The sequence below is a fragment of the Geotrypetes seraphini genome, chromosome 6 (assembly GCF_902459505.1).
Source record: "Geotrypetes seraphini chromosome 6, aGeoSer1.1, whole genome shotgun sequence".
NCBI classification, from domain to species: Eukaryota; Metazoa; Chordata; class Amphibia; order Gymnophiona; family Dermophiidae; genus Geotrypetes; species Geotrypetes seraphini.
The window spans coordinates 167,521,146-167,546,958 of record NC_047089.1 but is presented as its reverse complement, the minus strand read 5'-3'; the positions used below and the strand labels follow the sequence as shown (position 1 = coordinate 167,546,958).

General features: G+C 42.9%; 1 protein-coding gene across 4 annotated transcripts in view; it reads left to right on the top strand.

The window, feature by feature from the left end:
- MOSPD2 (motile sperm domain containing 2) overlaps positions 1-25,813 on the top strand; it is a 144,700-nt gene that overhangs the window by 15,096 nt on the left and 103,791 nt on the right. For all 4 annotated transcript variants that reach the window (XR_004539875.1, XM_033948688.1, XM_033948687.1 and 1 more), the window contains 2 exons: positions 2,971-3,057; positions 10,113-10,267. Coding sequence is in view for 3 of the 4 variants with exons in the window: in XM_033948688.1 (XP_033804579.1) it covers positions 2,971-3,057; positions 10,113-10,267 (242 nt within the window). In the remaining variant the exon portion in view is untranslated. The remainder of the gene's footprint in view (positions 1-2,970; positions 3,058-10,112; positions 10,268-25,813) is intronic.

Below are 25,813 nucleotides of genomic sequence, written 5' to 3'. Positions count from 1 at the left end.
AGTGAAGTATTTTCTATAGTTCAATAATCAGTTTTATTGAAATTGGTTGGACTGCCAGTGGAAAAGTCTAGCTAAGCATGTAAGCAATAATTACCTTGCTTCCCAATATCAATTCAACTTCAGATATATTCCTTTGAACTAGAAGTATGGTGGTTTTTTTCCTGCAGTCATTTAGGCATGATTGCTAGTGGTTTCTTCAAGTTGGAAAGATCAGTGGCTTGTGATCATTTTAAATAGTCACTTGTGTAGCATAGATATAAGTATGAAAACACTCCATAAACCATGGCTAGAAGCTTTCTCAATGTGTATAGTTTTACTCCACCTGTTTCAATGCTTGGGATGCATATGTAAATGTTTTTCTTTTTTAGTACGAGGCTTGCCTCTAGACTGGGATGAGGGGAAAGAGCAACCTTGGTCCATGAGGGCTGCAACTCATTTGTGTTATCAGGATTTTTTTCAATTAATTTGTGTACACTGCCTCCATTGTATGCAAAAATATCTCATGCATATTTGTTGGGTATATCCTGAAAAAAATGACTGGGTTGTGGTCCTCAAGGGCCGAGGTTTCCCATCCTTGCTCTAGACCAGGAGTGTCAAAGTCCCTCCTCGAGGGCCGCAATCCAGTCGGGTTTTCAGGATTTCCCCAATGAATATGCATTAGATCTATTAGCATACAATGAAAGCAGTGCATGCAAATAGATCTCATGCATATTCATAGGGGAAATCCTGAAAACCCGACTGGATTGCGGCCCTCGAGGAGGGACTTTGACACCTGTGCTCTAGACTATGCTGGCTATTTATCACACTGCACTGTAAGATCAGTCTTGGCATCATAGAATTCTAATATCAGAGCCTCTCTCAATAGGTGTTTCAGCTCATCTTGCAATGTACCATATTTCTCTGTGTCAAATAAAATTTTTTTCTTGCTTGAACCATTCTCAAATGGGTGAACATATTTTAGAGAAATAGGTACAATCCTTTGCCATCTGAAATAATCTTCAGATCCCACCTTTGTGAGTACTAGCATATTGTCACTTTGACTTTCAAGGGATCCAGTTTCAGTCCTTAGTCTGTATCTGACTAAGATGGCTTTGAGTTTATGATCACAATCCTCTTTGATAGTACCTCCACTTATAGACTAGCAGATCACCTGTGATAACAGGCCAGCCCTCTCATACAGACAGCACACTGTGAAGTTGTCTCTGAAAGTCTTCTGGCACTACAGATATTCCAAAGGGAAGTCTATGCCATTTTTATTTCCCAAACTGAGTCTCAAACATGCTCAGCTTGCTGCTCTGCTCATCTAGGCCCACATGTCAGAACCCACTATAGCAACAACAGCCAAAAAAAGCACTGGTGCTATCTCATTTATAAAAAGCTCCAATTTTTGTAAGTTCTTATTAAAAGACCTTCAAAATAGAAATAGTGAAACTGTGTGTTTAATTTTAAAACTATTTACAGTATTCTCATTTACGAGACCTCAATTATTTCGTACCTCTCAATATGCATCATCTCTGTGTTCAAATTCACAACCACTTTTCATACTGTTCCCAATGCTTTTTGCTTCTATCGCATCGCACTAGAAATTAAAGTTCAAACTTTTACTTGTCATTTAAGAAAAGCTAAAACATATTTCTAGTGCAGCGTGCCTACTAGTCCTGAACCATAAGGTTATGCATCTGAACTCGCAAGTTGCTTGCAGAATGCTGTCAATCATGTTTGCATTCCACCTCCTTCCCAAGCAGCTGCTCCTGCCCCCTCAGGGTTTTTTTTTGTTGTTGTTTTTTTTCTGGAAGCAACTTACTTCGAAGTATTTATGCTGCTGAGATCCTTGAGACCTTCAGTAACAAGGCTTCATCCTGGATTTTGAGAGCCTTATGTGGAGTGGCTATTTGAACTGCTGAGGGTCCCCAGTGTCTGTGTTCAGCATGACAGAAGTAGCTGCACAGGGGATCGCCCTTCAGCATATTCCCCTGACTAGACAAATACACAGAGCTGGACCAAGATGTTCAGTTGACATAAGCTGGGAGGATGGAAAGTCCTATTCCATGCCATTATTGTCCCAGGATGCAATCTCTATGGCAGAGTCTGGTTGTCTGCATGAGAACAGCAGTCTAGAAGTGGTAGTGGCCCTAGACCAGGGGGAAGACACCATGGTGCGTCGGCTGTTTAAAACCTCTGCACTCTTGGGCATTATTTCTACCTCGTTGCGAGAATGTTTGCACACTAGGACTCGCTAGCAGCTTTGGTATCTACTGAGGGTGTGGAACCCATCCCAGAGTGATGTGAGGTAGAGCACAAAAACAAAACAGTGGGCTCTCTACAACCCTTGCAGTTAGTGAGGGATTAACCTGCTGGTCAAGTCTACCATTCCTGTTTATAAGAAAGAAGATTAGCATGTTAAGAACCTAATCTTTCCTTAGGATTTCTTTTTCTAGAGGTAATATAAATAAGGGTTTAAAAATTCTGGAAGCCCATCCTAGTTACACATTAGAAATGTTTAAAGTATTTCGTCATTCTTGATGGTTATATTCTGATTTTATGTTAAATGTGTTAACCATTTTATGAGACTTGTAAATTTGTCAGTTTTGTGATTACAGCATATAAATGAGTTTTACCGAACTGAAAAAAAAGCTTCATTTCAATACAAAATATGACTGGTATATATTTCTTTTCCATGTATAAGCCACCATAAGAAGATTTTTTAAGTTTAAAAAAAAAAAAAGTCTGCTCCATTAGGTCAGTTATTGTTTTGAGGAGCAGCTTATGATGCTTTTGCAAGGTGTTTCTGTGCATAGAGTTTTACTCTCCAAAGTGCTAAGTTTAACTAGTTCAACCTGTATGATTTTAAAAAGAAAAAAATAATCCTGAAAAAACCTATATTGTATGTCTGGCTTTGGCTGGAGTAGTTTTCTAAGCTTTAAAGAAGAAACTAAAAAATTGCTTAAAAGATTATGCTTTTTGTTTCAGATCTGAATGAGTCCAACTTTCCCAAGTGGTTTTTTGAAACTGGTGCCACATTTTTGCATGGATATGACAAAGAGGGCAACAAACTATGTAAGATATGGGAAAGATTTTTTTTCCTACTTTTATGCAGTGTATCATGTGCCACACACAATGTTAATAACACCTACCTGAACAGAGTAGTTTAACAAAGGGAGGAAAAGAGATTGCAAAATTGTTTTTTATAGTTCTTCAGATTTAGAAATGTTAAATAGATTTTCTAATTTTAAATTTAGTTTTGAATAAGCAGTGCTTTTTATACAACTGGATGTAACTTCTGTTCAGAAGCATGTATTTATTGATGCTTGCTGCTATTTGCCATGAACAGGGAAACAGATTACGTAGTAGATCCTTCTGTTGATGCCATTTTCATTTAGTACCATTTCTAATGTCCATCAACTGGCTTCATTTGCATATTAAGACAATTCTTTTTTTTACTGAGGTTTTGAAAGTGGATGCAGTTATGACATAGTGTACAATTCATGTTATAAAGCTGTAACACTTATCTCTTCATAACTTGCACAGTCTAATCTAATCTTTGGTCTATATACCAGGTCATCTTCCAGTGGAGTTTGACTCAGTTCACATATATTTAAGACTAGAGTACATAGCAAAAAACATAAGAGAAGGAAGAACGAATTAAAAGCTAGAATATATAGTAAAAGCATAAGAAAAAAAAAACTATATTATCATTTTGTTGAGACTATAGTTAAACCATTTAAAAATTGTGAGAACAAAGTTTTCAGGAATTTACAAAATAATTGCAGCTGGCCTAAAAGCCTAATGGAGTATTTTGTATAAATCTTGAACAGAAGTACAAAATGTGGATATGATGAGTAACTACAGTTAAAGCTATGTTTGTAAGGAGGCAATATATAATCTAGACGTGACAGCAGCAACCTGCATTTTAGATGCAAACTAAGCTTTCCTTGACCAGAGATTTCCTTGTGATAATAAGGAGCCTATTTACTATTGTGTTAGCATGGACTTTAGCAGTTAACTTGTAATTTCTGCGTTAACAGGTAATCTAGAAATGGGCAAGGACTCTTAAGTATTTTATAGATTTCTATCATATCTCCCCTGAGCTATCTTTTCTTCAAGCTGAAGAGCCCTAGCCACTTAACCTTTCCTCATAGGAAAGTCATCCCATCCCGTTTATCATTTTCATCACCTTTCTCTGTACCTTCTCTAATTCCACTATCTTTTCTTGAGATGTGGCAACCAGAACTGCTTCACTATTTGAGGTGTGGCCACGGCATAGAGTGATACAAAGGCACAAATAACATTTTCATCTTTTTCCATTCCTTTCTGGATAATTCCTAACATTCTATTTGCTTTTTTTTTGCTGCTGCTTCACACTCTGCTGAGGGCTTCAATGTATCCTCAGTAATGACACCTAGATCCTTTTTCTGGGTGGTGAATCCTAATATGGAACCCTGCATCACATAGATAAGTTTGAGTTCCTCTTTCCCACATGCATCACTTTAGAATTGCTCACATTAAACGTCATCTGTCATTTTGATGCCAAGTCTCACAAGGTCCACTTGGAAATTTTACAGTCCTTTTGCAATTTAACTTCAATTTAATTTCCATATTTATATCCTACTTAACCACAAAGTTCCAAGCGGATTACAATAAAAGACAATACCATATAAAAAAAAATTTACAATCTCTTAAAAACATCTTAAAATATAAGTTTGCTATAGCTAAAATGCAATATCTCAGTCCTGGCTTGCTTTAAATAGTACTCTGTTCATCCAAGGTTGATGATGTCATCATCAAATTTAATTATCTCACTAGTTATTCCTATCTTTAAGTCATTGATAAATAAGTTTTTTAAATATAATGGTCCCAGCACAGACCCCGGGGGAACCCTACTATTTATAAAACACCCACACAGCTAGAATTTCACAATATCAAATACATAAAGCTATGAACTTGTAAGTGAAAAAAGCAAAAAGGCAAACCTCAGTGTATTACAGGAGGAAAAGCCTCAGAACCCCATCAGGGAGGATACCTTCCCTGATGGTAGGGTAGGTAACTTCATAGTAACAAAAAACCTCTTAATGTCACTGAAAGTTTGAAAACAGGCAATGCTTAAAACATATTTTAGGCAGTCATTGAAATCTTTAAAGTATTACAAGCTGTTGAAAATTTTAAACACAAAGAACTTATCTTCAGTGTGTAATCTGGCACAGGCTCCCAACCCCACCAACAATGGCCAAGCATTTCACCTCATGGCTGCTTCAGGGAATAGGGAGGATAGAGTTTATACTCGGCACTAGATGTGCTCATAAGTGCCCATGCAAAGAACCCCACTATTTACCCTTCTCCATTGAGATTATTGACCATGTAACCCTATACTCTGTTTTTTATCTTTCAGCCAGTTCTTAATCCATAATAGGACACTACCTCCTATCCCATGACTTTCTAATTTCCTTAGAAGTCTTTTATGAGGTACTTTGTCAAATGTTTTGAAAATCCGAATACACAATATTGACCAACTGTCCTTTATCCACTTGTTCATTCACCTCTTCCAAGAGATGTAATAGATTAGTGAGGCAAGATTTCTCTTGACTAAATACTTGTTGGCTCTGTCTCATTAATCCATGCTTATATATATATATATATACTCTGTCATTTTGTTCTTTATAATAGTCTCTACCATTTTGCCTGACATAAAACTCGATGGTCTATAATTTCCCAGGTCATTTCTGGAACCCTTTTTAAAAAATGTTGTTATGTTGGGCAGGGAGAGCTAGGGAGGGCTTGGGAGGATGGAAGGGAAAGGGGGTTTCAGTTTCACGGAGAGCTGTACGCTTAACTTCCAATAGCAGATAATTTCATTAAATTAGTGTGTCATATTTTGAGGGCAGTTGGTCGAGGTGCATCGGTTTTGAAGTAATTATGAGGTGGAAGATCTTGGTTTTAAATTTAAAATGTTGAATCAAAACTACTTTGAGTTTAGAAATAGCCAACTGGTAGCCAATAGGTTGAAGGTTAGAACCACTTAAAATAAGTCTTTGGATTAAAGGGGCAGGTGGCACAGTGACAAAAAGGGACCATGAGATTTGGCAGTAGTTTGTGAATTTTTATACCATTTTGTATACCCCGGAGAGGGAGGGGAGCAGTGAAGAGACTAATTTCTATTTGGACCCTGTACGTTTGGGGCAGATTGAGACCCTAAAGGTACAGAGGACAGGCCCCTTATAGCAATTGAAATCTGTAGAGCCCTCCATTTTATGAAATAAGGGAAAATCCCTGGGCTGAATGGGTTTACTGTAAGTTCTACAAACAATTTGCTGACTTTGCTTCCCTTTCCCTTTATTTAACACCTTGTATGCGGGGGACAAGCTGCCTATTTTATGAGGCTGACTAGAGTCACTGTGATCCCTAAGGAGGGTAAGGATCCCTTGCTATGTGACTCTTACTGTCCAATCTTGCTGTTAAGGGTTGATGCCAAGTTCTTTACCAGAGTGCCGGTAGATAGGCTTGGTTGGTTCATTCAGACCAGTTGGGATTTATAGTAGGGCAGCAGGTGAGTGACAAATATTAGAAGGGTTATTAATTTGATGGAGAGAGTAAAATTAGGAGCTTGAATAAGAGTACTTTTTGGATGTTCCCCTGATGCATCTCCAATGGATGCCTGGGAAGAGTAGGAAGCTATGAGGTGTAGGTGGATCATGTAGCAGGGTTACCATGAGAATTTGGTAGCAGACTAGGGCTTGGTTGCTGGATGGCCATAAATATTAGTGGTTTACTTGTTTTCTTTAACCAAAGGACGGAGCAAGATATTTTTCAGTGGTGGGAGGCTCAGGGATTAGTGTGTGGGTGGCAGTGCTGTGACTTGGTAATAAGGAGGATCAAAAGTTTTGGGAAGATACAGAAAGACTATGGGTTGTTGTCATGGAGATCTTTTTCTCTAGCTTCAGGTTCAGCAGTATATCTAGAGTTCAGGATTGTTAGCAGTAGTTCTACAGGGAGAACTGCATTTGAGCGGGTGTAGGGATCTACTTTGCAGAAGGGAATAACTTTAGAAATGTGTAAGTGTCTTAATGGGAGGCAGGATGTGAAAATGCACCACGAGAGCCTGGGAGGTAGATTTGGAGAGTTGGTGGACTATAAGTGGATTTTGATTTGGGACCAGGTTACAGCTTTGGAAATGACAACCCTCATTATAGTGCAATAAGTGTGTCATTCTGGATGGACAGGTAATCTCCCCATGCTTACGAGCCGTGCAAAAGGAATTCCTTCCAGCTTTTGAATCCTGCCTCCTTCACCAGAGGGCTCTGGTGTCCCTTCAGTTTTTCCTTCTGCTCAGGAGCCGGAAGGAGTCTTTTTGTTCTGCTTTGTATATTTCTTTATTTTTATCGGTCTTTTTCATGGTTTTTGGCAGCTTTTGGTGCTCAGAGTTTACCATTTTGATTGTCAAGCTCTACCTTTGTGGAGGAGAAGCAGACTGAGGTCTGCAGTTGACAGACAAATCTATCTTTGGTATCTTTAAACAGCCTGTAGAAACTTTTGTGAAGCTTGTGGTCTAGTCCCTTAGTAGCTTTGCTCAATTACTAGGTCGCAGGGGCTTCAGCGCAGGCCATCGGGCATCTGTAGGAGGTTCAGCAGGGCTCTGCAGGGTGCCAGTTGTGTTTCGCCTCCCTTTTTGCTTGCGCGGGTCTGCGGGGGTTAAAGGCTTAAGTCAGGCTTTGGTCTGACTGGCAGCCTAAAAATTCAGCATTGGAGGAGCAGTTCAGTTGAGGCAGTGATTTCTTCTCCCAGATCTAGCTACTTTTGGAGCTTAGCAAGGCTGCTGCACATATTCAATACAGCTCACAAAGAGTAAGGCTCTTGCAGCCTTTGTGACAAATTGGGTGGAGAGGGTCTTTAAAGGCTTTTTTTTTTTTCTTCAGGTTTCTGCCCCTTTCCTTAGGATTCCCCACCTCCAAAATCTCTTTTTTGCTGTTTTTTAGTTTAAGGGTTTGAAGCTGTTTGATGCCAAAATACTACTGCTGCTGCTGCAGCAGTCATCTTTGATTTCCCAATTTTTTAAAAAATCTCCAGAACCTTCAAATTGCCTCGTTTTGCATAAGGCTTAATTGGCATCTCATCCAGACATGGCCAGATTCCTAAAGGAGGTGCTGCGGCTCAAGTCTCTGGTAAAACACCTGTTTTCATCATGGAACCTTAATGTAGTTTGCCAAGGCCTCAGTCAGGCTCCATACGAGCCACTGAAGGATGCATCCTTGATGGATCTAATGTTCAAGACAATTTTTCTCATGGCCATTACCTCAACAAGAAGAGTGTCTGAGCTACAGGCACTTTTCTGCAGAGAGCCTTTCATCAAGATAATGGAGACTGGAGTTTCTATGCACATCATTCTATCCCATGTCATTCAAGAGATCAGATTGCCGGCGTTCCAGTCCATAGGTTTTTTTAGACCGGGTTCTGAAAAAGTTGGATGTGAGGAGAGTGCTTCAACAATATCTTGAGCTTACAAATGAGCTCAGGCTGCCTAACCATCTTTTTGTGCTCACTAGTTAGACTCGCCATGGCACACTAGCGTCAAAAGCCACGACTTCCAAATGGGTCCATAGAGCCATTTAGTCAGCATATATTGCCTGTAGAAAACAGTCGCCAGTCTCCGTAAAGGTACATTCAACTAGAAGTGTGACTTCTTTGTGAGCAGAAGCTCAGACGTTCTCCCCTGAGGAGATTTGTAGTGCAGCGACCTGGCTCACTTTTCATACCTTTTCCAAGTTTTACAGAGTAGATGTAGTAGCAAAGAAAGACTATGCCTTTGAGTTCTCAGTGTTATACTCATATGTTGGAGCAGAGGTCTTGCCCTAGATTTCTAGGACTTTGTTTTTGGTCCCGTCTGTCCAGAATGACACACCTATTGCACTAAAGAAAGAGTCAGGTTTTTACCTTGCTACTATCTTTTCTAGTAGATAGGTGTGTCATTCTGGAGCCCCTCCTTGCCGGTTATCTTTTGTGTCTGCCTACTGTCTAAATCAGAAAGTCTGAGTCCAAACTGAAATTTTGATGCCAGAGGCAAACCTTAAGGTTATGAAGAATAATTGCTAAAACACATTAGGGTAATATTTGAGCTGCTTCTTTTTGGTATGATTATTTTGATTGCCATTGAACAAAGTTTAACATGTTTGTTATAATTTCAGAACAGAACAGAGTTGATGTTCGTGGAGTTTACCTCTACTCCTCCTTCACATGTGTTTTTCTATATAGGACTATCTCCTGCTTTGGTACAAACTGAAGGGGGGCAGCAGAGCCCTCTGGTGAAGGAGGAGGGATTCAAAAGCTGGAATGAATTCCTTCTGCATTGCTCAAGAGTATATGGAGATTACCTGTCTGTCCAGAATGACACTCCTATCTACTAAAAAATATATTATTAGCAAGGTAAGAACCTATTCTCTTTTTGTTGAAAATGGGTATAAGGTGCTGCTTTGGTGGTACTGTACTTCATTACAGCTAGTTAAAATGTGCTGGGGTCTCTGCTCAAGGGGGTTTGGGGAGCAGAGCTCCTATCTTCATATATGGTGGGACTATGAAGATAGAGGTTTTTGGAAACAAATATTTTCTGTGTTGCCTCACTGTAGAACCTTCTGTGGAAGTTGCATTTCTTAACCTGCCTTTGAAACGGTTGGTGATAGAGGAGGATAAATAGCATTAACTGGGCATTTTAGCAGTACATCTGGCCTTTGCATCTGTATGGAATCAGCCATCTCCACTGTATTGGTGTTTGATGGTCAATAAGCTTGGTAAGTGGTGTGAATGTACCAGATGATGGCAATAAAGTACCATTGATTCTGGCTGTTTTGAACAGGGATAGAACGCATTTCAGCAAAGGCATTTGGATAATGTGTGACTGAACACTATTAGTTTCTATGAGACTGAGGTGCAGACTCTTATCTGGGAAAGGAGGGGATGGGGGTTGAGTTTCCGTACGAGTTGTGGACTGGTGCAGTGAATAGCACCTGCTATTTTTTGTTATATGCTTTGAGCTTTGTTTTCTTATCTGTTATTGTTCTTACTAAAAGCATTCAGTAAAAAAAAATATGAATGAATGTAATTGTCTGAATTTCTATTCTTGATTTTAGTCTGGTTCAAAGTAAAACTTCATGTAAGAGACTCCAAAACTCAGTTGGATAAAAAGAAGTGCATTGCTTTTTGGTTGGAACGATATGCCAGGAGAGAACCAGGAAAGCTTTTAACAGTTGTGTTCGACATGGCTGAAACTGGATTCAATAATATAGTAAGCATTCTTTTTATAATTCTTTTATTTCTTTAGCTGCTTTGTTAAAGGGCTTATATCATGTGAGGATAGTTGCATGTTCCTTGTGATTATTGTTGGTAATATGACTATAATTTGACGTTGTAAGCCTCAGGTGACAAGGATTGCTAAGGAAATTCTTAAACCAGGAAAAAGTGAATAAAGGAACATGTTCTTTTCTTTAGGTACTTTCATGAAAGATTAAATGACTATGAAACCCAGACTAAAATATTTTATAACATTATACTGACTCCCTATTGAACTTGAACAAAAAGAAAAAGTTGGTTGCTCTGGCTTTGTCTGATGAATCAAATACATGTATGTAGCTATGTTACATGTTTGAATCAAGTTTGATAGCAGCATGAAAGGGTTTTTTCTCCCCACCCCATTTTGGACAAGTCCAGACATATAGGAGGAAGAGAAACTGAAGCCTTCTCATGACATTATTTATTTAGTTACTTAGTTTATATCCCATTCTTCCCAAAGAGCTCAGAACAGGTCACAGTGTTAAAATATAGCATTACATTTGAAGGCTTACAATATATGTCACATGGGATTACAGTTTAGCAGTGTGTGGGGTTATAGTTTTTCAATCAAGGAGTGTGGTTTGAGAAATCTAACAGTACAGTCTAATTGCATATGTTCTACAGGAAATAAATTATGCTAGCAAAGACATGACAGATAATTTGGCTACCATGATGTCCCATGTGCTGGCATTGTTTATAATTGGATGGCCTAAATCTACGAGGATCAGTTAATTTTGCCGTATTCTATAGCGGATTGTGCAGGGACAGATATGGAAGAAGAGGGAAAAACAGTGTGAAGTTGAGTGAGTAGGGCTAGGCAAAGAGGTAGGTTTTTATAGCGTTCCTGAAGATTAGAAGGCCCTGAAAGGATCTGATGTGTGGAGATAAATTATTCCAAAGGTTTGGTAGGAAATGGGAATAGGATCGTTTTTGGGCAGTTTGGAGCTGGAGGGCGTGACCTGGGGGTATGTGAAGGAGTATTTCATCTTGGGAACGTAGCAGTCTCTTAGGAGTTTAGGGCGGAAGTTTGTATGAGAAGTAGCTGGGCACCATGTTGTAGAAGGATTTGTATGTTAGCACTAGGTCTTTGAAGATACAGCGTTTGGTTATAGGTAACCAGTGGGCCGAGGTCAGTGCCGGGGAGACAGGGTCATGGGCTTGAACGTTTTTCAGTAGTCTGATTGCTGCGTTTTGAACTCGCTGGAGTTGATGGAGGTTTTTTGCTGTTAGACCATTGAATAATGCATTGCAGTAAACCAAGCAAGAGGCCAAAGGCATAGAGTAGCTAGGAGAAGTCTTTTACAGTGAAGTAGTTTCTTATCTTCTGGAGCTGGCGCAGATAGTAGAATGAGGAGGAGACCACATGTGAGTTGTGATTAGAGAGTGATACTGTGTTTCTGCGAAAATAAGACCTACCTTGAAAATAAGCCCTAGCAGGATTTTTGGGGTAGGTCTTAATATAAGCCCTACCCCAAAAATAAACCCTAGTCCTGGGATTCGCCGGCAGTTCTCCTTCCTTTCCTCCCATCCCTTGTACAGCAGAACCCTTTAGCAAGCACTGCCCCCATGAGCACACGCCCCCACCATGCAGCCAAACCCCCAATCTTCCCTCCCTCCCATCCGAACCTCGCCAACCGTGAGTGAGCCCTAGTATGTACCTCCCTAAGCAGCATCGGGCCGGCAGCACTCTAAACAGGCTGCCTTGTCCTTGCCCGCCCGTGAATTCACTCTGCCGCGTTACTGATTAAATTATGGCATAGTATGCTATATTACAATGTTGACACAATATGATAAAACATTTTAATAGACAGCATAGGGTGTAAGCAAAGATGAAGCATATAGATAAGATGGCGTAACAGTAGGCAAATTTTATATTTGATATCTATAAGCTGCTTCGGCCTTGTCCGCCCGTGAATTCACTCTGCCGCCTTACTGATCAGTAACGCGGCAGAGTGAATTAATTGTAATTTGAATATTTTTACTGTTGTAATTGTCTATTGCTTATGTTTGACTTGGTCTTACTGAACACCGCCTTGAGTGGATTCCTTCAGAAAGGTGGTAAATAAATCCAAATAAATAGTATTTCCAGTGCAATAGGTGAGACATTCTAGACCAGGGATCTCAAAGTCCCTCCTTGAGGGCTGTAATCCAGTCAGGTTTTCAGGATTTCCCCAATGAATATGCATTAAATGCAGTGCATGCACATAGATCTCATGCATATTCATTGGGGAAATCCTGAAAACCCGACTGGATTGCAGCCCTCAAGGGACTTTGAGACCCCTGTTCTAGACTGATGGGTTGTATCCCCATGACCTTGTGCCATCTGCAGAAGGAATCCACTCTTGATTTTTTTCTCTGTGTCTCTGTTGTACTTCACTGGGCTTCTTAACTCCACCTACAGTTTTTCTCATTTGCATGAATGCCAGAAGAAGTGTGTGTGTTCTGCTGTCTCCGTTTTATTATTTTATTCTGTGTTTTTTTGTCCCTTTTTTCGAGGTTTCTTGGGCTTGTAGTGATTATTCAGCTCTGCCTTCATTAAGATCACACAGACTTTGGTCTGCTGCTGCCAGGCCAATCCCTGGTGGTACTTGTCAGCCAACCTGCATTTATTTTACAGGAGCTTGGGCCGTCCCCATCTTTCTCCTTCTGCCGAACAAAGATTCGAGTGCAGGCTGTTGGGCATTCATAGGAGAATCAATGGTGTCTCGCAGGGTGCTGCCTGTGTCTTATCACCTCCACCCATCCCTGAGTGCATCCGTCGGTCCGCAGGGGGGAAAGTGCAGTCAGCTATAAGGTCTGACTGGCAGCCTGAAGATCAGCATCAAAGAGGCATTCCGTGTATGAGGCAGTGATTTTTTGATTCCAGCTACTGTTAGAGAGCTGAGAAAGGGTACAGCACATTATCAGCACAGGTCACAGTGAGTAAAGGATATAACAGCCTGTGAGGTGAGTCGGGGGGGGGGGAATTAAAATTTTGAGGGTCTATTCCTACTCCCCCCACATGAAAAATCCTAAAATCGCTGTTTTTGCACTTTGTTTAATGTGGAAAAAAATCATGATTTTGATGTGAATTTCTTAATGGTGGCCATTTTAGATTTTTAGTAATCTTTTTTTCTAAAGCCCCCTGTTTCTCCAAAACTGCAGTTTTTGCCTCAAAACCTTTTGGAATGGAGTCCTTGGACTCTCCTAATGTGAATTCTTGCCAGGATTGTGCAAATTTAGTGCTGTGTGGCGCAGCCAGAATAGGCAGCAGTGCAAAGCTTAGCGTCTCCCATGCTTAAGCAGGTGACAAAAAGCTTCGTTGGCTCAGTGGGGCAGCTTGACACGGCTGCTAGTTCCATGCGCCTGGCTGCGGGTCCTCTACAATCTAAGAAACACAAAGTTAAGTCATCAAAGGGTGACTCTACACCCCAGGAATCAGAAGCTTATAATTTATGAAACATTTGTGAAAAGAGTTTCAAAGCCGGCGTTCTTCCCCTGTGCAGTCCTGCTCCGCCTCTGATGCGTCTCTCAGTGACGTTGCTTCTATGGGCACATCCTCGACTTAGTCAGCCACTGTTCTTGCACTACCTGATCCTGATCTAGAGATCCTTATGATGACCAGCTTACTGATCCCTTATTTATAGGTGGAGCTCTTCCCAGGGCAGAGGTCCAGGGACTGTGTGCTAGATCTGCAGATCCTTCTGTGGTTTTGGAACTTGGGGCTGATCCCACAGTTCTGCTTTTATTTAAGTCTGAGTCTTTGCAGGAGTTGGAATTTAGTCTCTCAGCTGGCTCCGTCCACTTCTTCTTCCTGGCTTTGTGTTGTGTGCTTTCCCTGGCACCCTGATATGAGCATTCTTTTTTTTTTTTTTTAAGTTCAAGAAGTTTTTATTGAAATTTCAGTACAAAATAGAAAAACAAAACGTTTAATACAAATTTGTTACACATTAATAAGGCAATCAAAAGGACAGTGGTACAAAAGAAATATGGAGAAATGATCAAAACTCAATTCACTCTGATATAAGCATTCTAATCTTGGAGCAGCATGGCTCTCTGGAAGGTGCTCTTTAAGAGAGCAAAAGCCATGTCTCGTTTGTATTCTCTGGCACAGGGGTGTCACAGCAGCTTCTGGGTCAGCCTAGGGTGGATTCTTTTGATTGTGCAGGTGACTAAACGTACCTCTCTACCCAGTGAAGGTGGTGTGGTGCTTAAAGATATGCAGGACCGCCAAGTGGATGTGGTCCTCCAGAGACTCTTTGATGTAGCTGCTTTAGGCATAAAAGCTGCTTTGGCGGCATCCTTTGTCACATATGCCTGTCTCTCTCTGCTGAGGATGCTGGAGAGTGAGGCTGTGGATCCTCCTAAACTTCTTTTGGCTGGGTCGGATTATGTTGCCGACACATTATATGACCTTATGTGGGTTTTGGCAAAAGTGTTGGATGCAGGATGCTGTGGATCAGATAATGGGCTGGCGATTCCACTTCCAAGGCTACTTTGACTAAACTTCCCTTTAAGGGGCAGTTACTCTTTGGCAAGGGCCTGGATGACCTCATGATTTCTGTGGTGGACTGTTGCCCTAAGACCCTGCTTGATAGCAGACCCAGGACCTCTAGAGGTTCTGGTCACTCTAATTTTCATGGCTCCCAGCAATCCCGCACATATCCGAATACCACGTTGCAGAGATTTTCCCAGGGCTCTTGGCATCGGTATGCCAGTTACAGGTGATCCCAGCCCTCTGTCTCCCATTCTGCGCCCTCTGCCAAAAAGGCACAATGACACCAGGCCAAGGGATGCTTCTCTATAGATTGGAGGCAGATTCGGCATTCCTGCCCGCCTGGGTTCGCATTTTATCCGACCGGTGGATCTTGGAAATTATTTGGTCAGGCTACCTAGAATTTGTCAGGCCTCTGATGGATTGGTTTGTGGACTGTCCCGCAGGTTGACCGAACAAAGTGCTCAAGGTTCAGGCCACAATTCAACGCTTGCTGGATATTCAAGCTTTAGAGCCTGTGCTGCCCAAACTTTCTGAATGAGGCAGATAACTCTATATACTTTATTGTGCCAAAGAAAGACTCCGAAGATTGGTCTGTTCTGGATCTTCAGCACATGAATGCAGCTTTCAAAGTTCCATGCGATCGGTGTTGGAAAATCATTACCAGTTCTCAGCTTTGCCTTTTGGGCTGGCAACGGCTCCCCGTACCTTCACCAAGGTGATGGTAGTTGCAGCAGCTTATTTACAGAAAATGGGTCTACAGGTACACCCTACTTGGATGACTGGTTGATTAGGGTTTCCTCATTGGCTAAGGATCGATGCATGTTGTATCAGGTGATCCAGGTGCTGGTGAACCTGGACTGGATTATGAACTATGGAAAGAGCAATCTGACGCCCACGCAGTCACTGGAATATCTGGGAGTTCTCTTTAACATAGCTGCAGGCCACATCTATCTTCCAGAATTGCGCAGACTGAAACTGTGTGCCCAGATTTCTTCTCTTCTGAAACAGCCATCTCCTTCAGTGTGGGACTATCTTCAGGTCCTGGGATCCATGGCTGCCACTTTGGATGTGGTTCCTTAGGCAAGGGCACACATTCGTCCTCTCCAGCATGCCTTACTCTCTCACTGGGCTCCACACAGAGATGCTTTACATACCTATCTTCCCTGGACTCTGGAAGCTCGGCCAGCATGGATTGGTGGCTTCTCCTTCACTCACTCTGCAAGGACATTCTGCTGCGGATTGCCTCCTGAACTGTGGTGATGACTGATGTAAGCCATCCGGGGGTGTTTGACACTCTCTCAGAGAAAATGGTTGGAGTTGAGAGCCATTCGGCTGGCTCCGATGCAATTGCTGAAAACTCTGACGGTCCAAGAAATCAGGGTCTTCTCCAACAATGTGATAGTAGTAGCCTAGGTCAATCACCAGGGAGGGACCAAGAGCACCCCTCTGACTCAGGAAGCCCACTTCCTTTTTCTGTTAGTGGAACACCATCTCCAGGGCAGCACATGTGAATGGAGTCGATAACATTCAAGCCAACTTTCTCAGCAGATAGACTTTGGATCTGGGCGAGTGTCCTCAACTGCATTCTGAACTATAGTGCGGTACTGGGGTCAGCCCCGCTTCGTTCTAATGGCTAAGGCAAAGAACAAGAAAGCAGATCATTTCTTCAGTCGAAGATCTGAGCCCAGAAGCAAAGGTCTCGTTCTAATGCAGCCCTGGCTCATTATCGACTGGGTCATTCTAGTGGCTCCTGATTGGCCTTGCAGATCATGGTACGTGGATTGGATGCATCTTCACAAGGGTTGTGGTCTTCAGCGGAACACCCAACCAGATCTGCTTATGCAGGGTCCAGTCTACATGGAAGACTCAGGAAGCTTTGCTCTTATGGTATGGCTCTTAAGCGTGCAGTCTTAGAACACAAAGGCTTTTCTGATGTGGCTTTTGGCATTTTTCTCAAGTCTAAGAAGTTGTCTACAGTTTCTGCTTATGCTAAGATGTGGAAAACTTTCCAAGATTGGTGCGCTCAGAACCAGGTTACCCTTATTCGGCTCTGATCTCTGTAATTCTTATCTTTCTTCAGGCTGGTCTTGATAAAGGCCTCATTGTAGCATCTCTTCAAGTCCAGGAAACCGGGCTGTCTTGTTTTAGAACCCAAGATCGTTGTTCCCCTTTGGTGTCTCGTCCTGATGCTTCTAGATTTCTGATGGGGGCTCTTTGCATCAGACTACTGGTAAAGCAGCACTTCCCTTCCTGAGACTTCAACCTGGTGGTCTAGCCTCACTAAGGTTCCCATTGAGCCCCTTAGAGATGCTTCCCTCTTGGACTTGACACTCAAGACTATATTTCTGGCCACTATTACCTCAGCATGGCATGTCTCAGAACTCAAGGCTCTTTCGTGCAGGGAACCATTCCTCTGCATTTCGGAGACTGGTCATTTTGGTTTTCCACGTTAATCAGGAAGAGCGATGCCTGTTTTTCAGCCTAATGGTTCCAGGACACAAGATTGTCTTTTGAAGAAACTTGATATGCTTGATCGCTACCTGGAGATCTCTAATGAATTTTGTCTCTCTGACCATCTGTTTGTGCCGATTCATTCTGTTAAGAGGGGCGCTTCTGCTTCCAAGATCATGATTTCCAGATGGATCCATAGGTCCATTTTGTCAGCCTATAGTATTTCTAGGAAAGTGTCTCCCATTTCTGTCAAGGTGTGTTCTTCCAGGAGTGCGGCTTCTTTGTGGGCCAAAGCTAGAGCTGTCTCTACAGAGGAGATCTGCAGGGTGGCAACATGGTCCTCTCTACACCAATCTGTGGAGTCCCGCAAGGTTCACCTCTTTCCCCTATCCTCTTCAACATTTATATGTCCTCCCTAAAACTCCTCCATCTATCCCCCCTTGAAACAATCTACACCTATGCTGATGACATCCTTGTCCTTCTCGAGATCGACTCGAACCTCACCGATCTCCCATTGAACATATCCTCCTGTATCTCAAACCTCCAATCTTGGGCCCATTCCGTCCAAATGAAATTGAACGAATCCAAGACAAAACTACTTTGGCTTGGCCCAAAATTAGCTCAGCTACCCCCCTCAATCCCACTGCCTTCCGGCTCCTCTCTGCAGCTCGAATTCTCCAGCAAGGTCCTGGGCGTCATCATTGATTCTACACTGTCCTTCAACGACCACCTCAACTCCCTGGTAAAAAAATGCTATTTCAACCTTCATATGCTGAGATCAGTAAGATCCTGTTTCCATTAAAATCATTTTGCCGTTCTCGTCCAATCTATCATCCTCTCCAGACTGGACTATTGCAATTCCATCTTCATATGCCTAACGAAGAAAAACCTCCACAGACTCCAGCGGATCCAAAATGCCGCGGCCAAGCTTATCTTTTCTAAAAGCAAATTCGATCACGTCTCACCACTCCTTTCCAAGCTTCACTGGCTTCCAATAACTTCCAGAATCCACTTCAAATGCATCAGCCCTAACCTTCAAGATCCTCCACGGCATCCTTCCTCCATTAATTCCTCTCTCCTGGAATTCCTCAAATCTGAGTACCTCCAGACATACCCAAAAATCGAAACTATCCTTCCCCTCACTAAAAGGCATCTCCCACCCAGGTAAACTGGGGACTTCCCTCCTCTTCAGATTCACCGAGCTCTGGAATAACCTCACCTCTCCCCTTCGGAACCTGGGTGCTCTCCAACTCTTCTGCAAACATCTGAAAACCTGGCTTTTCTCCAAAATCTAACTTCTCCCCTCTCTGTCATCCCTTCTCTCAGACATTCTTCTCTTCTCCCCTCCGACCTTCACCTAACTCTTTCCCTAGAGTTCCTTTCTTATTACAATCCCTGTAAACCGTGCCGAGCTCCACAACCATGGAGATGGTGCGGTATAAAAACCTAAGGTTTAGTTTAGTTTATGTGTTTGCCAAATTTTACAGAGTGGATGTGGTGGCGAGACAGGACTCCTTGGTCTTACAGGCTGGTGCAGCAAGTCCGCTCTAGCTTTTTGGGGTCTGCTTTTGTATGTTCCATCTGTCTAGAATGTCTTGCTCATTGGACTGGAAAAAGAGATTATGTACTTATCCCAGTAAGCTCTTTTCCACTAGATATCTGAGACATTCTAAACTCCCGCTCTGTCCTTCCTGCACCTGCCTACTGTCTCAGTGTGCTTATGCTTTTCCATAACATAGTTGGTGCCCTTGCATATATAGTTAAATAAAATCTACAGATGGAAATGCAGTTAACTCAGAAGAAGAGGATATATTTGGTCCAGGTGTTTTTCTTCCTTTAGGCATCCAGATCATTTGGAGCTGTCTTATTTTTTTGCATTATTTACATCCACCTCTGGTATTGTATACTTTTCATTTTAATTTACTCAGTCTAGTGACTGTTCTTAGAGGAAGAGGGTGAGGAGGGAGAAAAGGAAGGAGACAATCACCCATACACACAAGTTACTCTTTTCCTTAAGCCCTGCAATAATGAAACCTAAGTCCAGCTACTAGGCATTGCTGTTCAGAAATGGGTGGGGCCTGCTTCCCTTTAATGGGCAGTAAAAGATATTAGACCTAATCTTGACTTGAACGCAGATCTTCTGCATAGCATTGAAACCTTTCAGCCAGCCCCAACAGAATTGATTGTTTTGTAGAAAATATGGTAGAACTGGGTTACCATATGGGTAACATTCATAGTCCTGTTCTTCAATGGTTAGTCTAAATTCATGGAATTCTATTCCATTTTACATGATAACAAATGAGAGAAAGGGGAAAGGAATTGGAATTTGATGTATCATTTGAACAAAGTATATTTAGCGGTTTACAATCAGGTACTCAAGCATTTTCTCTGCCTGTCCTGGTGGGCTCACAATCTTATCTAATGTACCTGGGGCAGTGGAGTATTAAGTGACTTGTCCAGGGTCATAAGGAGCAGTACAGGGTTTGAACCCACAACCTCAGGGTGCTGAGGCTATAGCTCTAACCACTACACTACACATTCTACTGACATATTTTCTTTTTTACTATTAGAATAACATAAAAAGAATAATTTGAATATGTGCAAGACTCTATTAAGAATGTAAGAATAGCCATATCAGGTCAGACTTAATAGTCCACCAGCCCAATCCAGGTCACAAGTACCTGGCATAAACCTAAATAGCAACATTCCATGTTACTGATCCTAGGGCAAGCAGTGACTTGATAGCAGACGATGGACCTTGTCTCTAGGAACTTGTCCAGACCTGTTTTCTGTATTATTTCTGTAAATAGGCCAGCACAAGAATGATTGATTTTTATTTTTTTTTTCAGACATGAACAAAAGCATTCAGCTGTAGCATTTTATCTATAGCCAAAAGTAAGGGAGGTAATGGCCGCTGGTACATTTATTCAGTTGGTGACTTCCATGTTATCTTTCAGATTTCTGTAAAGTTTATTCTTTGTTCATATTAGAATTTTTTTTCATTTTAAGAGGTCTGTATTTAAGTTAGAAAAGAGCTAATTCTACAAATACATGCTAAGCAAACAGGTTCTACAAAACACTTTAAGCCAGTAGTGCATAACCAGCAATTCTAACTGAGCTGCATTAATACTTTTATTACCACAGGGTTAAATTACATAAAGAGGTCAAAATCCTGCTCAGTGGGTGAAAGAATAAAGTACATTTACTTGTATATCTCTTATCTGGATAATCAGCAGTAACGATCTAGCCAAGTGTTTTTGAATGTTCTGTTTAAGCACCCCCACAAGTTTTATACCAGTAGATTTAGAATAGATATTTGTATGCACAAATTTAGCCAGGTGATATTGAATATAATTTTATTTGGCCAATTTTAAAAACCCACCCTGGGAATGCCTTCTCTAATGCCTTTTTAAAAGTTACATTTATGCAGTTAGCTTTACCCACACAGGTTTAGCTAGGAAAAGGGCATGGGGGCTTTGATCAAGCTCATCTTTTTAAAGCTTAAAGAAAAGTAATATTAATTTGGCTGTTTGGACTACTTTGGTCACTGTAGAATTAGCTCACTAAATGTCAGCTATTGTGTATTACTGCTTTAAACTTTTTTTTATTTATATTCTAGTGGAATATGTATGTTATTCTGGACAATACATAGGTTATTCTCCCCATATTAGTGAGTTGTTCCAGGTTTTCAAATCTTCCTCTTTGTCTAGAGGGCTCTGCTGCCCCCTTCAGTTTTTACTTCTGCACATAAGCTGGAATGTCCCATGGATTTCCTCACAGGTTTTCTGCTTCAGATGTACCTAAAAAAATTGTTTTCTTTCCACATTTATTAATACCATATATACTCAAATATAAGTTGAGACCCCCTTTTTCCCCAAAAAGGAGGAAAAATGCTTGACTCAAATATAAGTTGGGCGGCTTAATATTCAAGTATCCTGCCCTGTCAGGCTCTGCACCCAGCTCCTTTTCTGCCAGGCACTGCATCCAGCACCTTTCCCTCCCTCCCCTGTTAGGCATTGCACCCAGCGATTTTGCGCTGCTGCTCAATTCTGAGCGGCTTCCGTAATGGCTCCTGCAAATTCTCACGAGAATTCACGGGAACCATTAAGGAAGCCACTCAGCACTGAGCAGCAGCGCAAAATCGTGAGCCTGCTCATGTTTCTTCTCAGCAGCCAAAGCGCTCACAAGCAGCTAGTTAACAGTGGGGCAGGAACTTGGAAAGTTTGCTCCTGCCCACTGCACCTCTACCGACGATCATCAGTAGAGGTATGAGCCTGAGGCTAGGACAGGGAGGGCGGCAGACTGCAGAGCCTGGTGGCAGCGGCCTGCAATAATTTTGGAATGGGGTAGAGGTAGTGACCCGAATATAAACTGGGACCCCCCATGCCCTTCCAAAATAATTCCATAGGTGATTCTTAAACAGATGCCAACTTGTTTGGCTGGGGAATCCATTGCAACGGATGCCCAGACCTGAGACTGTGGTCAGCCTCCCAGAGAAAATGGTCACATGCTGCTTGCGGCTGGCTCCACAAGCCTTCACTCTGATGTCAATTCTTATGTCGGAAAGAAAATCCCGGTGCCAGCCAGGCAGTGATTGATGTCAGAGGCAAGGCTTGTAGGCTGTCCACTGCACGCACCATTGGTCCATCCCCTGCACGGAGTTGCTGCTGGGGGGGGGGGAATGGAGTGTGTTGGCTCCGGGTTAGCTTCGGCGGTGGGGGGTGGTACAGCGGGCATGCAGACTTGAGGCAGGGATATATCCCCAGCGGCGACGGCTTCAGCAGGGGGCAGGCAGGGATCGCCAGCGGGAGACAGGGAGGGATCCTTGGCAGTGGCCAGGTCACTAACACCAAAGGGTGCACATACTGCGTGTTGAGAAACACTGGCCTAAAGCACCTCCCAGTTAGAGGCAAGGGAAGAGCCAGAGATGAACGTATCCTGAGGACGAACGAGTGGCTACAGGGATGGTGCCGGGATATGAACTTCGGATTCCTAAACCATGGGGAAGTGCTACAAGGACTTCAGGGACCAGACGGACTCCATCTGACCAGTAGGGGTAAGAACGTCTTCGGACACCGACTAGCCCACCTGCTTCACAGGACTTTAAACTAGGTAAGTCGGGGGAGGGTATCCATTCACTTATTAGTGCAGAAAGGAATTATCCTGATGAGGTGAGTCGAAACTCCGCTTCCATATCCAAGGTAAGTACCCACATTGCAAACAGTTCTTTGGGAGTCACACCGACTCGAGTAGGATACGCCTCACAGGGCTTAGAAAACACAAGATATGGAGGGCCATGTATGTCAATGCACACAGTTTAAGTAACAAAATTCTAGAATTGGAGGCTGAAATAAGGAATGCCGACCTAGATGTGGTGGCAATATCTGAAACTTGGTTCACGGACTCACATGGGTGGGATATGGCTATACCGGGCTACAATCTACTTCGTCAGGACAGAGAGGCAGGTTAGGAGGGGGGGTAGCTCTATACATTAAAGAGGACATCAAAACCACCAGGATCACAGATGTCAAGTACACCGGGGAGTCCCTCTGGGTAAACCTGGCAAGAGGCAGAGAAAAATGCCTGTATCTAGGTGTGGTATACAGACCCCCAAGACAACTGGAAGACATGGACGCAGAATTAATTGAAGACATAAAGAATATCACTCTACAAGGAGAAGCTGTACTGCTAGGGGACTTCAATATGCCTGATGCAGACTGGAACTCATTTTCAGCGACAACCAGCGGTAGCAGGTGGCTCTTAACCTCCATAAAGGGAGCACGTCTCAAACAAATGGTAACGGAGCCCACTAGGGCCCAGGCGATCCTCGACCTGGTACTCACCAACGGGGAAAGCGTCTCAGAGGTCTCAGTAGGAGATATGCTAGCCTCCAGCGACCACAACATAGTATGGTTCAACCTTAGGAAAGGCTTCCCTAGATCAAACACGAAAGCAAAGGTACTCAATTTCCGGGGCACAGACTTCGCACGCATGGGAGATTTCATCCATCAGACGCTGCAGGACCAAGCGGAGACCGATGATGTAGAAGCTAAGTGAAATCAACCATACTGAAATCAACCATACATGAAGCAACTAGCCGCTTCATAAAATCAGTAAATAAACGACAAAGAAACAATAAACCCCAATGGTTCACCGCGGAGATCTCGCACCTTATTAAGGAGAAGAAAAAAGCGTTTCTCTGCTACAAGCGCACGGAGAAAAGAGAGGCAAAAGTAGAATATAGGACCAGGTCTACAGCGGTCAAAATGGCAGTTAGGGAGGCAAAACTTCGAGTGGAAGAAATTCTGGCAAAAAACATTAAAAAGGGGGACAAATCCTTCTTCTGGTATATTAGTGACAGAAAAAGGAACACAGGCGGGATAGTACGCCTTAGAAGACCGGACGGAAGTTATGTGGAAGCAGATTCCGATAAAGCCGAACTACTGAATGAATACTTCTGCTCAGTCTTCACCTGTGAGGCACCGGGACACGGTCCGCAGTTGAAGGCAACACAAAGCACAGAAGACCCGTTTCAGAATTTTGAGTTCACACCAGGTGAAGTTTACAGTGAACTGGCAAGACTCAAGGTGAACAAAGCCATGGGACCAGACAATTTGCACCCAAGAGTGCTCAGAGAATTGAGCGATGTCCTGGCGAAACCGTTGGCTGAGTAAGGGGAAAGTTCCCCTGGACTGGAAATTAGCTAATGTCGTTCCTCTGCATAAAAAGGGTTGCAGGGCAGAGGCTGCGAATTATAGACCGGTGAGTCTCACATCAATAGTGTGCAAACTCATGGAAACACTAATTAAAAGCAAATTGGACACGATCTTGAATGAAGGGAATCTTCGGGATCCCAGTCAGCATGGATTCACCAAGGGTAGGTCCTGCCAATCCAATCTCATCAACTTCTTTGACTGGGTAACAAGAAAGTTGGACTTGGGAGAGTCTTTGGACGTCGTGTACCTGGACTTCAGTAAAGCTTTTGACAGTGTCCCACACCGCAGGCTGCTAAGCAAGATGGAATCGATGGGGTTAGGAGAGACACTAACTGCATGGGTCAATGATTGGCTGAGTGGCAGACTTCAGAGGGTGGTGGTTAATGGTACCCTCTCTAAAACATCGGAGGTGACCAGTGGAGTGCCGCAGGGCTCGGTCCTGGGTCCACTCCTTTTCAACATATTCATAGGGGATCTGACTCAAGGGCTTCAAGGTAAAATAACACTATTCGCCGATGACGCCAAACTATGTAATATAGTAAGTGAATGCAGTTTACAGAATTATATGGCGCAGGACCTGCTTACATTGGAAAGTTGGTCCTCAACCTGGCAGCTAGGCTTCAATGCTAAGAAATGTAAGGTCATGCACCTCGGAAGCGGAAATCCATGCAGGACGTACTTCTTGAACGGAGAAACTTTAACTAGGACTTCAGCAGAACGAGATTTAGGAGTAATCATCAGTGCAGACATGAAAACTGCCAATCAAGTGGAGAAGGCTTCATCTAAGGCAAGGCAGATATTGGGTTGTATCAATAGAAGTTTCGTCAGCCGAAAGCCTGAAGTCATAATGCCGTTGTACAGGGCCATGGTGAGACCTCATCTGGAGTACTGTGTGCAATTCTGGAGGCCACATTACAGTAAAGATGTGCGCAGAATTGAATCGGTTCAACGGACGGCCACCAGGATGATCTCGGGGCTCAAGGGTCTCTCGTACGAAGAGAGACTGAACAAATTGCAGCTCTACACTCTTGAGGAACGTAGGGAGAGGGGAGACATGATCGAAACATTTAAGTACCTCACGGGACGTGTCGAAGTGGAAGATGATATTTTCTTTCTCAAGGGACCCTCGGCCACAAGAGGGCACCCGCTCAAACTCAGGGGCAGAAAATTTCATGGCGACACCAGAAAGTATTTCTTCACAGAGAGAGTGGTTGATCATTGGAACAAGCTTCCAGTGCAGGTGATCGAGGCAGACAGCGTGCCAGACTTTAAGAATAAATGGGATACCCATGTGGGATCCCTACGAGGGTCAAGATAAGGAAATTGGGTCATTAGGGCATAGACAGGGGGTGGGTAAGCAGAGTGGGCAGACTTGATGGGCTGTAGCCCTTTTCTGCCGTCATCTTCTATGTTTCTTCAATTGAAGATCCAGGTTTGGAAGCGAAGGCCTTAATGCCCTAGTTCAGCCATAGCCAAAGTGTGAGCTCTTGTACGTGTTTGCTCCACGGCCCATGATAGGGCGGATACTTCACAGAATAGCAAATCACCCAGGATGACTGGTCCTCGTAACACTAGATTTGCCATGCAGGCTGTGGTACACGGCCTTAATGCATCTTCAGAGGGACAAGGGTCTCAGACTGCAGGTAATAGAAACATAGAAATAGACGGCAGATAAGAGCCACGGCCCATCTAGTCTGCCCATCCTAATGTCCCTCCCCTACCTTTGCCCTGTGAATAGATCCCATGTGCCGAACCCATTTGGCCTTAAAATCAGGCACACTGCTGGCCTCAATCACCTGTAGTGGAAGACTATTCCAGCGATCAACCACTCTTTCAGTGAAAAAGAATTTCCTGGTGT